Below are 12,313 nucleotides of genomic sequence, written 5' to 3'. Positions count from 1 at the left end.
TTGGGGGTTTCGGCGCCACAAGTTTGAATTGAGTGAAGCAAAAGATTTTCAATTCAATTTTGTCATCAATAAATGTTCGTACGTGCTGCCAACAGTCACCACCGTAATCAAAAAAGAACTCGTAATAAATTGTGGTTAGCAGACAAAAAATTGGCTGTGGCTTAGCTCAGGTTAAGCATGGATAAGCGAAAAGCTCTCACTGCTTTTCAGCCAACTCCCAAGCTACCACTTGTGGATCGATCGGTGCTTCTGCGCCGTCCGACTGTTGCTTCTTCTTCTCCTTCCATGGCGAGTGTCTGCGCCTGTTCTATGGGCAAGCGCGCCTTATATACCCCTCCTTTCAAATGCGCACTTCGCGCGGCTGCGGCGAAAGGTCAAACGGTGGCGAGGATGGCCGCCTCTTCTATGGTCGCCGCCACCGCCGCTCACGCTTTCTCGCAACGCCTTGCGAACGAACCTTCTCCTCTTGGGACGGTGGCGGCGAAGGGTAAAACGTTGGCGAGGAGGAGAAGCGGCGGCGCTCAGACGACGGAGTCAGCGCGCGGCGGCGACGACGGCTGCGGCAGCAGCCGCTACCTGCGCTCCGCGTGACGTCGCTTGGTTTCGCGTATGCGCAGCTGTGGCTAAAATTGATCACGGCGCACGCCAGACCCGATGTTGACTGGCCTAGTGAAGTTTTTCGCTTCAAAAGAACTCTTAATAAATGGTGGTTAGCAGCAAGAAATTTCTGGAGCTGTGTTCACGATTGCTTGAACTCTCAGCTGCGCTCCTTTTGTCTGTGCGCAGCCACCTGTCGCTGCGCCGATGCAGCCGCCGGCAGCCGCCAAAGAGGCCGCCGTGCCGCCCACCGAAGACAGGAAGCCCGACGAGTGAGTATACCGAGCAGTTGTTGTACGCTTGCTGGCAGCCGTCGGCTGTGACGAAGACTGTAAGGCGAAGCGATGACCTGGATGCACTTGATGCATATAAAACGCTGTTGAGACCAACCTTAGAATATGCTGACATTATTTGGAGTCCACACCAGCAATATTCGATAGGTAAACTAGAACGCATTCGAAACTTAGCAGTACGCTTTGTATACTCAAACTTTTCCAGACATTACAGCGTATCTAACCTACTTCACAAAGCAGATCTTCACTGCTTGGCACAGGGTAGAACAACATGACTAAATTTTCTGTTCTTACTTTATAACGCAAATTTCAATCTATCAAGAGAAACATACCTCCAGGAACCATTTCGTCACTCTTCGAGAACTAACCATGAGAAAGCACTTCATCAACCCATAGGGCATATTAATGCTCATAAATATTTTTGTTTCCATCGGCTATATCTAGCTGGAACAAACTACCTCGGCTGCTGTAAACTGCAACTGAGTTAAATCATTCATAGAGCTTGTCAATAGCATTGATTCATCAGTATTGCCACCGTGATAAAGCTATGATGCTGACTTTCATTTTGTATTTTTAGTACCTATATTTGTTTCCGTGCTGAACCCGCTATTTGTTTCCCTGAATTGGCATCATTACCACCACGATGCTGCTAGGATGATGAATTCTTATTTTGTATTATATGTGTACCAAACTTGTTCCCCTGTATTGTCTCCTTTGTATCCACCCCTGCATGGGCCCGAGAAGGGCCTGCAGTATTTGTAAATAAATAAACAAATGAATACTACCGGCAGGAATTTTGCCAGCAGAAGAGGGTAAGCATTCTGTGCATTCCTTTGCACTTGCACGAACGACAACAGGCAATAACAACATCGATTAAAGGTACTATAAAACAGCTTTGAAGATACCAGTATATGTGTTCAATGGGTGCAATAAATGCATTCCAGTATTCAACTTAAGTACGGGTTCCTAGAACGAAGCCACCGAGTTCGTTTAAAAGCTGCGATTTTTAAAGTTTGTGGGGCGGATTGAGCAGCGCATAGTGAAGCTCTTCGGCCCTATTTTGTGGGGTGTGTGCGTCACGAGTATCAATGTTGAGGCGATGACTGATGTGCCACCAGACTCTGCTATTTGTTGTAGCCCCGACAGTTAGGGCGTCATAGACACATTTCGGGTAGCCGCGAAAGTCTTCTGCTCGTAAAACTGCGAAAATCTCTGAGGTGCGCGCAGGGTCATTGCCTTAACGCACATGCTTCCGATTTGCCGCTGCCGCATCTTTCTGTCGGTGATACCGAAGCCCTTCACTGTGTCTCGCCGTGTCTCTCCTTGTTCGCTCAAGATGGATATGCTTTGCTACCAAAAGAGAGGCTTGAAATGCGCCGGATGAGGTGTAAATGCACCTGAAGCCGATGTCTCGGTTCCCAAAAAAGCACGCCCACTTTCTGATATATGAGAACAGCGCGGCTAACTGTCCCGCACTCTCGTAATAGCAGGGCTGGACAAGTATCTTCTATACCGATACTCGATACCCTCGATACTTGATACCGAAAAAAATTGATTTCCTTTAAAGATGCTCGATACTGTTTGTTGTCGTTACTTCGATATCCCACTGAAATCGGCAATATAATAAAGTTGGTAATAATAGTAGCTGTGGTAAGAAAGCTCTTTGTGGTTGATCAAACTTCTTGTGCATCTGATGTAGCGCATTCTATTTGAAAGGGTTTATACGGCTGCATGGATTTCTTTAAGCTCAACTGTGGGCGCGGCTGGTTTCGTTATAATTTCAGCATTGGAATGAAGTTATGGTGACGTTGAAACGATCACTTCCATCAGCAGCCCAGGAAATCTTTTCTAAAGCTGATACTCTTTACGCAAAGCGGTCGCTTAGCAGTTACCTACAGACGAATAACCTTGACACCACTGCAGTATTTACCGGCTGCCTCTACCTTTCCCTGCTCGAAATGCTCCGAGCTCCGTGCGCTTTGGAAAGCCGAACAGTTATTTCCCCAGCACTACATTTAACCAAAAAAGCTTCTGGTTTGATTTCCGAGTTTAAAGTCCCAAAGCGGCTCAGGCTATGACGGCCGCCGTAGTGAAAGGCTCTGGAAATTAGTCCACGTGGGGCTCTTTAATGTGCACTGACACTGCACAGCACACGCGCCTCTAGCATTTCACCTGCATCAAAATGCGACCACCGTGGCCGGGATCGAACCCGTTTCTTTCGGGTCAGCAGCCAAGCGTCATAACCACTGAGCCACCGCGGTGGCTAGCAGAAGATGCGGTAAGATGCCAGTTGATACGACATTGTTTAAACATCAGAACTTCACAACGGAAGGCTCGGAGAAAAGAAGCTCACTGGATGAGCGCAGACTAACAACTGGTTTGGTGCCTCCAGTGATATTAAGCACCCCTAACAAGACACGGCCGTTACAGGTGCGACAAGACACAGGCTTCACGCATACGTACTGTCCGTGTCTTGTCTCTCCTCGTTTCTGGGCGTAGGGGCGAATCATTGGCAGCGCTTGGTATCTTTTGTGCAAATGTAGCGGTCACTGGCTACGTGTTCAGAACTCGCTCCGTCCCTCTACACGCATTATCCTGGGTGCTGACTTCAGCAGTGGCGGGACATTTATTTTATTTATTTATTAATACTGTAAGCCATGACAGGCTCATACAGGGGTGGGAAAAAAAACACATTTCTAGCAATACTACTCATTCAAACAATATATCTAACAGTAAATAAAATACAAAAATAAAAACTGTACAGACTAACAGAAAAGGGTAGACGTTATTCACATCTAATGAACAAAATTGACTGCGAGCGGCATTTACAGGAAAAGGTACACTGCTTTTTGGCCACAATAAATGTTTTTTTTTTACAAAGATGCATCCTGTTCCTGAAAGAAACTTTCAATCTTAGTGACAAATCATTAAGCTCTAGTCTTCTGTCGGCGCTCATAGAAGAATCGCCGCTGGATCCCAAAGGGTACTGTGTCCGAAGATACCGGAGTTCCAGCGATACCCGCAATCTTCATCTTCATCTCAGTTGTGTCCTCGAGGGCTGTTTGCGATGCCTTCGACGCTCTGGTGGAACCCTGCTTCATTTGCCTGCATGAAGAAGACTGTGCGGGCGCATCGCAGCGTCGTTAGAGTGAATGAGGGCTTTGGAGTGTTTACCATTGGAACGAACCTGCCATATTCCATAATACCATGTGGTTTGAAACTTTCCGGCTTTCAAGAACGCCTATCTATGCCTGTCGCCGTGCTCAGTGGCAACGTTGCTTGTCCAACTAGACGTCGCAACCTGACTCACTCTCAGTTCCTGGCTATGATCAGCAAATCCCTACCCACCAACGACCGTCGGATATTGATGGAAGTTCTTTAGAAGCATGTGGACGTGTTCGACTTCATTCGAGATCGACCACTGCCGATTCCACTTTCCCGAAAGCATCATATGATCAATACCGGATCTGCACACCCGATTCGACAGAAGCCATCAGCGTCTCGCTCCCAAACATAATTGACGAGCAGGTCCGTGATATGTCGCAAGAAGGAGTAATTCAGGAATCACAAAGCCCGTGGGCCGCCCCTGCGGTTCTGTTTAAAAAGAAAGATGGCATCTGGCGATTTTCTGTCGACTATCGCCGCCTTAGCACTGTCACAAAGAAGGATGTTTACCCTCTCCCACGCGTTGATGATGCTTTTCACTGCCTCTATTCAGCTTCCTACTTTTCCCTCTGTTAATTTACGGTCCGGATACTGGCGGTTTCTGATGCATTCGAAAGACAGACAAGACTGCTTTCTTGATCCCAGATTGGTTGTATCTGTTTAATGTGACGCTATTAGGCCTATGCAACGCTCCTGCCACCTTTGAAAGACTTATGGATACTATTTTGCGTGTACTGAAGCGGCAAGTTTGCATGCGTTATCTGGATGATGTCATTTTTGGGAGGACCTTCGCCGAACATAACAGCCGCTTAGCCGTTGTCCTTGACTGCACCAGGAGAGCGCGTTTCCTGCTGAACTATAACAAGTGCCACTTCGGGCAACGCCGTATCGTTGTGCTTGGCCATCTGGTTGACGAGGATTTCGTCAGGGCCGACCCATTGAACGCTGAACCTGTCAATAGCGTCAGAGCCCAAGTCTTCGAAAGAAGTCAGGGGCTTCTTGAGACTTTTCTCTTACTTTCGGCGTTTTATTCCCCAGCCCTTCGACATGGCGTAGTCAGTGCCTGCTACATCGGTCTTCGGTTGCGATTAAACCGCAGCAGTTAGTATCGGCTGGTCACTCCTACGCCATATACTGGACCCCAGCTCCTCGCGTGCAGAGAGCAGTACGAAAATTGCTAAACTCAGACACACTGTCCAGCGGCAGGGCGTGGATCTAGAACCGACCCTCATTGCCACCTGCTTCCCAAATTTAAAGCAAGAGTCCCTACCATCACATACCATGTTGCGAGGTACGGGCTGCGAACTCGGTGAAGGTTCGGAACTGGGTCTTTATTTAGAGAATTTGACCCAAAAGAAAAGAGGGCCCCAGGCCGTTGGAAGGTACAAACTGGCTCCCCTAGCAGCTGCTCTCTTCCGTTGCTAGAGGAATACTCTCCTGCGCTGACTTCCGCGTCCTCGAACGCCGTTTCCACGTACCAAGCTGCGCATTCTCGGAAGGAAGCCTCCTTGGGCGTTGACGGTCGCGTTTTCGAATGCCAAATATTGTCATGTTGGTAATCAGCGGCTGAGGGTCAACAGCGGCGTAGACCAGACGTGCGCTTCCAGGTCATTTTCACGCACACACTTCCTCTTCTTCTTGAAAGGCGCTTCCGTCTGCACGAGCGCTGGTGTCATTGGCCCCCCTCCTCCGAAGGCATCGACCCGATGCCGCCACGAACGGAGGAGTGGTCAGTAGAAAAGTTAGTGCGCCCTTTCTTAGTAGGGCTTCAGGCGAACGACGTGGACCACCTCGGGGCGGGTGTGGCGGCGAGGTTGTTGAGACTCGTGGGGGACGACTTCATAATTCAGGGCTCCAAAGCGTCGCACAATTCGGTAAGGACCGAAATAGCGGCGCAAGAGCTTTTCACTTAGGCCGCGTCGTCGGATTGGGGACCAAACCCAGACAAGATCAACCGAGAGGTATTCAACAAGCCGCCTCCGTAGGTTGTAGCGTTGCGCGTCCTGGCCCCGTTGGTCTTGAATGTGAAGCCGTGCGAGTTGGCGGGCAGCTTCGGCGCGTTGTAAGAAGGATGCAACGTCGTCATTTGGGTGGTCGTCGTCATGGAGAAGCATGGCATCGAGTTTTGTGTCACCTGACGGCCATAAACGAGGCTAAAGGGCGTCATGTTGGTGGTTTCTTGTACGGCTGTATTATACGCGAACGTGACATAGGGCAGGACGTCGTTCCAGGTCTTATGTTCCACGTCCACGTACATGGAAAGCGTGGTTGCAAGCTTCTTGTTTAGACGTTCCGTCAGTCCGTTAGTTTGGGGATGATAAGAAGTCGTCCTACGGTGACTGGTGTGACTGAAAACTAGAATATGGTGCAGGAGCTCAGAGGAGAAGGCAGCCTCTCTGTCCGTAATAAAAACTTGTGGAGGACCATGGCGTAAAACAATTTGATGCACAAAGAACTGGGCTACTTCGAGGCGGGGGGGGGGGGGGGCTACTAGGAAGGATGCTGTCTCTGCATAACGCGTGAGGTAATCAGTGGCTACGATTATTCACCTTTTTCCGGAGCCTGATGTAGGGAAGAGTCCCTGGAAGTCATTAGTGACTGCGACATTGCAACTAGCGTGGAAAGCACAAGGACAGCGACAAAAGGAACCGACGGGACAGCACACTTTTTTCGCTGTCCTTGTACTTTCCACGCTAGTTGCAATGTCGCAGTCACTAACGAATTCACACCAACTAGCCCAACTCTCTTCTATGACCAGGCAGTCAATGCCGACTTGTTGAAATGCTTGCGAAGGTGGCTCAATGGGCTTGAGGAATCCGGCTGGCTTCACGGGAGGGACCTTACGGCGCTGGCAATCCCGGCAAGTGCCGACGTAGTGTGCAACGTCATGAGCCAGGCGCGGCCAGTAGTACTTCTCTTGAATTCTGGCTTGTGTTTTAGTAACCCCAATGTGGCCGGAAGCTGTTTCGTCATGGCAGGCGTGAAGAATTTCATAGTGTAGGGACACGGGGGCGACCAGCAAGTACGGCCTAGTGTTGGCAGCGAAGTTTGTCTTAAAAAGAACACCGTTACGTATGCAGAGAGACGACAAAGCGCGCCTGAAGGCTTTAGGAACTCTGCTGCTGGCTCCTTCAAGATAAGGAATGACGTCGGGAATATCGGGGTCGGTACGTTGGTACTCGGCGAAATCGTTGGTATGTATTGCACTCAGGAATACTTCGTCGTCAGCAGCGTCATCCGGTGCTGGTTGCACTGGAGCACGAGATAAACAGTCTGCATCAACATTTGTGTGACCGGATTTGTAAATGACGGTGATATCGAACTCTTGAAGTCGAAGGCTCCATCTAGAGGAAGGATCCTTGAGATTGGTCAGCCAGCATAGGGCGTGATGATCGGTCACTGCTTTGAAGGATCGGCCATAAACGTATGGTCTGAACTTGGAAACTGCCCACACGATGGCGAGGCACTCTTTTTCAGAGGCAGAGTAGTTGGCTTCTGTCTTGGAGAGTGCACGGCTGGCATAGGCGATGACAGGTTCTTCATGATATTGTTCACAGCGCATGGTCGTTTTTCTGACAAGCCCATATCATATAGTACAAGTTTGCCTTCTGGCCACAAAATTTGCATTCTGCCGAAAAGGACTCGGAATCCATGGAAGAAAAATATCTGGTGTTGCATAATACTTACCAACTCGCCCAAATTTCTGCCTTGCTGACACGTTCTTGGTCCCGCTGAACTTGAACAAGGACAGCACCCAAACCAACGTTGCTCGCATCGGTGTGGACCCGTGTGTCAGCAAGGTCATCAAAGTGCGCCAGCACGGGGGGCGACTGCAGGCGGCGTTGAAGCTCTTGAAACGCCTTCTGCTGCGGAGGTTCCCACTTGAACGGTACATGCGCTTTTGTCAGATCAGTAAGCGGTGAAGCAATTTTAGAGAAATTGTCCACGAAGCGGCGGTAATATGCGTATAGCCCGAGGAATCGACGAACTTCCTTTTGCTCACGCTGCGGTGGAAAATTGGAAATGACGGATGTTTTTTCAGGATCCGGAAGAACTCGTTCTAGGTTGACGACATGGCCTAAAACCTTAACTCTTATATGCAAAATGGCATTTTTCGGCTTTTAGAGTAAGGCCTGATGACGTTATGGCCTGCAAGACCTCCTCGAGGCGACGAAGGTGCTCCTCGAAAGACGGGGCAAAAACGATGACGTCGTCCAGGTAGACCAGACAATTTTGCCACTTCAAATCCGAAAGAACGGTGCCCATGAGCCTTTGGAAAGTCGCGGGTGCCGAACAAAGACGAAATGGCATCACCTGAAACTCATACAGCCCGACTGGAGTGATGAATGCCGTCTTTTCGCGGTCTCTTTCGTCTACCTCTATTTGTCAATATCCAGACTTCAAATCCATGGATGATGATGAAAACATTTATTGAAAGCCACGATGACTTAGTTGAAGGGAAGGCTGATCGGGTCCCTAGTCCGGGACGCCGTTGACAAGAGCCGCTGCCCGTGCTCTGGCGACGAGGGCTCGTTGTTCCTCGAGGTCCGAGCTGGACAGGGCCGCCTACCAGCCCTCCCGCGTTGGCTGATTTATGATGTCAATGATGTCATTTTTCTGACAAGCCCATACCATATGGTACAAGTTTGCCTTCTGGCCACAAAATTTGCATTGTGCCGAAAAGGACTCGGAATCCATGGAAGAAAAATATCTGGTGTTGCATAAGCGATCCAAGGTGTCGTTAATTCTGGGCAGCGGATACACATACTTTTTAATCAAATCAAATCAAATCAAAAATTTATTTTCAACATTGATACAATGTTGATGGCTTCCGTGACAAAAAGCTGTGAGGACAGCTTGACTAGGTCAGGGAACCATTTTGGCAGCAGCGACTTCATATACACTTCAATAATTCAAATACAAATGAAATGTGCAACAGAATACATACATTGTCTTACTTACTGAGTACAATAGTTAAAATGCAAGTGAATATTGTAATGGAATACACGGACTTCATTCATCAACTTAACTACGCCACAAAAGAACAATGTGCCCTACAATAAAACTACGCAACAAACGAAAAAATTAGTACCATAAAGCGTTTTACACATGAGATCCCGATGAGAAGGCAAACACACACACTCACTCTGTATGCCCAATTTCACAATTACCACTCAAAATCATAAAACAGTCTTAGAAAATTGCCCAGAAACAAACATGCTGCGCAATGCGGTGCGCGTTAGGGCAATGGAACCAGAAAATTGTGTTTTAATCTTGTTTAATAGAAATGGTACGTTGTACGTTAATGTTTGCAGAAGATAATTAGTGCGTGGCCGCGGTACAAACCATTCCTCAGACGCTCTGGTTCGATATGTGCGAGTTTGCAAAGTAAGAGTACACAGCTCCTTCAGGAACTGCTGGTAAGATACACTTGAGAAGTACAGCAGGTATAGTAGACGGTAATCGTAAATCTGTTGTATACTGACCAACTTGAACTGAGTAAAGAGGTCATGAGTGTGGTGAAAGTATGAAACATTAGCAATGCAACGAACAGCTTTCTTTTCGAGTCTATGTAGTATAGTTATGTTTTTTTTAGTAGTCGTGGCCCAAATTAACGTGCAGTAGTTAATGTGGGACCGAAAGACGGAGTGAAAAACTTGAAGTTTAATGATGTTGTTTAACCGTCGGTAGTCAACGCAGAATTGTAAGGTGCCGTCCTCCTTCACAAGCACTACAGGTGCCGCCCACGGGCTCCTAGAAGGGCGAATAACGTCGTTTGCGAGCATGTCTTTCATCTGTGCGCTAATAGCCTCACGTTCTTTGGTAGACACTGGATAAGGTGACTGTCGGAGTGGCGGAACATTTTCATATGTAATAATGCGATGTTTCGCAAGATGCGTCCGCCTGACGCATGGCGAGGACGCGAAGGCACCACAGTAGCGATTGAGCAGTTCCCGCAACTTTCTCTCACTGGTCGAGCGGCAGGGTTGGGTTCATGTCGTACTTAACACCAGCAAGTCGGTCGAGCTCAGTTGTTGAAGCAGTTGTTAAACTGTGCACACACCTATTGTCACTAAGAGCGTCAATATATGCCACAGTCGTCCCCTTGTTAAGGTGTTGGTGTTCGTTGCTGAAGTTGGTGAGAAGAACGTTGACCATGCTATCTTCAAGGAAGAAGACCGCCCTGGCGACGGAAATTGCTCTGTCCAGTAGCAACAGCTGCTTTCTTTCGACGACACCCTCAATTTGCCGTATGTGCTTTGTGCCGACGGTTACCATCACACTGGAACGTAAAGGCACGGTCACGTGTTGGTCCAGAATGTGCAGCGCAGCTGAGAGAACACTATCCACGGATATGGCCTTCTCGGTCGAGAATTTGACGGACTGCGATTGCAGATCACTAACTTCACCGTTTTCGGTCAGAAAGTTCATACCGAGTATGACGTCCCGGGAGCACTCTGTTAACACTACGAACGTTGCCAAGAATGGCTTGATGAGATTCGCTGGTTACTGACCATGGTCAAACACAAATGATGTTTTGGGAGCGCTAAGGCTCCCTTGTTCACAATGAGCAACCGGCTGGACGTCCCGGGCTTTTTGAAGCGGCTAGTATCGTTTTTAGGCATTTAGCGTAGATAGGGTGCAATGTGCCATCATTCTTATTTATTCTGTTAGGCGTAGTCTGGTTGGTTAGTGACTCGAGATTTCGGCGGGCTGATACATTCTTTCCTGTTGTCACTATATCTGCTTCGTCCCAGTTAATTTCATGGCTAGTCTCTTGCGCATGCTCTGTGATTGCGTTCGTCGTCGCTTTTCCTTTTCGTACGTCGTACTGATGTCCTTTCAGGCGTCTCGTGAGATCTTTCGTTTCGCCTGTATAAACTGATGAACAGTCGGTGCAGGCGATTTTGTAAACCACGGCGGGAAACTTGGCTCGAGCGAGCTGATCTTTCACGTTTACCAGCTCATTTCTTAGCTTGCCTGTTGGCACATGTGCAACATGGACGCCGTGCTTGCGGAGCATCCGCGCCAGCGCCTCGCTGATCCCTGATATATACGGGATAGGGGCTCGCTTCGGTTTCGGTTGGTCGGCACTTTCGTCTTCCCTGGCAGTAGGCTTCTTCGATGGAGCCAATCTTCTTTGCGTGTTCCGAATGAAGGAAAGCAGGTAGCCGTTTCTTTTTGTCATTTTCCACGGTCTTCATTTCGTGGTTTAGGGCTGCGTCTTCACTGCAGACTTTCCTGGCGCGGCTGATTAGAGATGCAACCACTGACCGCTTGTGACTGACTGGGTGCGCTGAATTGAAATTTAGGTATCTTCCAGAATGTGTCGGTTTCCGGTAAAAGCGAGAACTAAGACCAGTCGGAGTACGTGTTACCACAGTGTCGAGGAACGGAAGCCAGCCGTCGGTCTCGTCCTCAACAGTAAAGTTGATTGAGGGTTGAAGGGCGTTGAGGTGATCGAGGAAAATGCGCGTGTGCTTTCGGTCTATGACGCAGAAGCAGTCGTCCCCATACCTAAGAAATACTTTTGGTCGCGGTTGGAAGGTAGCCAAAGCTTTGCTTTCGATGGCTTCCATAACGATGTTAGCCGCTGTGACCGAGATGGCTGCCCCCATTGCTGTGCCAAAGGTCTGTTGGTAGAAGTTGCCGCTGTACGTAAAATATGTGTTGGCGAGACAGAAATGCAACAGTTGGCAATGTTCCGCTGCTTCGAACGGCGTCCCATCTTGCCACGAAGTGTCATTCTAGAGACGTTGTTTACATGTCTCCACTGCGAGATCAACAAGTACGCTTGTAAATAGCGAGCAGACATCGAAAGAAACGATCTCGTCTGTGTCTTCTAGGGCGACCGCTTTGACCTTGTCGAGGAAGTCGGATGAATTCTTGATGTCCGTGCCCGTCTTTCCCACCAGCGGAGACTGAACGCCATGAAGGTACTGTGACAACGAGTACAACGGAGACTTTCTAAAATCCACTATTGGGCGCAGGGAAGTCCCTGGTTTATGCACATTCGGTAATACATATATGGCGGGCGCGGAGCCGTTTGCGCATAGCAACTGATAATAAAGCCGTTTCACAGACGGAGGGATGCCCTTGAGGATTTCTGTAGAGCATTTTTTGAAGAGACGTCTGCACTTTGGGAGTAGGGTCTTTCGGGTTCCTGCAATAAGTGGTCTCGCCCTGAAGCACGGACTCCATTTTTTCCTTGTAAGAAGAGCGGTCAAGGATAACAGTAACGTTACCTTTATCTGCCA

The 12,313-nt window shown here is 48.7% G+C and overlaps 1 protein-coding gene across 2 annotated transcripts in view; it reads left to right on the top strand.

The window, feature by feature from the left end:
- Nucleotides 1-790: 790 nt before the first annotated feature.
- LOC149337708 (carboxylesterase 5A-like) overlaps nucleotides 791-12,313 on the top strand; it is a 96,625-nt gene continuing 85,102 nt past the window's right edge. For both annotated transcript variants that reach the window (XR_016284420.1, XM_089553476.1), the window contains exon 1: nucleotides 791-869. Coding sequence is in view for 1 of the 2 variants with exons in the window: in XM_089553476.1 (XP_089409602.1) it covers nucleotides 805-869 (65 nt within the window). In the remaining variant the exon portion in view is untranslated. The remainder of the gene's footprint in view (nucleotides 870-12,313) is intronic.

Source organism: Amblyomma mixtum, chromosome 7 (genome assembly GCF_055824585.1).
Source record: "Amblyomma mixtum isolate Tamu chromosome 7, ASM5582458v1, whole genome shotgun sequence".
Lineage (NCBI taxonomy): Eukaryota > Metazoa > Arthropoda > Arachnida > Ixodida > Ixodidae > Amblyomma > Amblyomma mixtum.
Note: the sequence above shows the minus strand (reverse complement) of the source record. Positions and strands in the feature narration are given on the sequence as shown.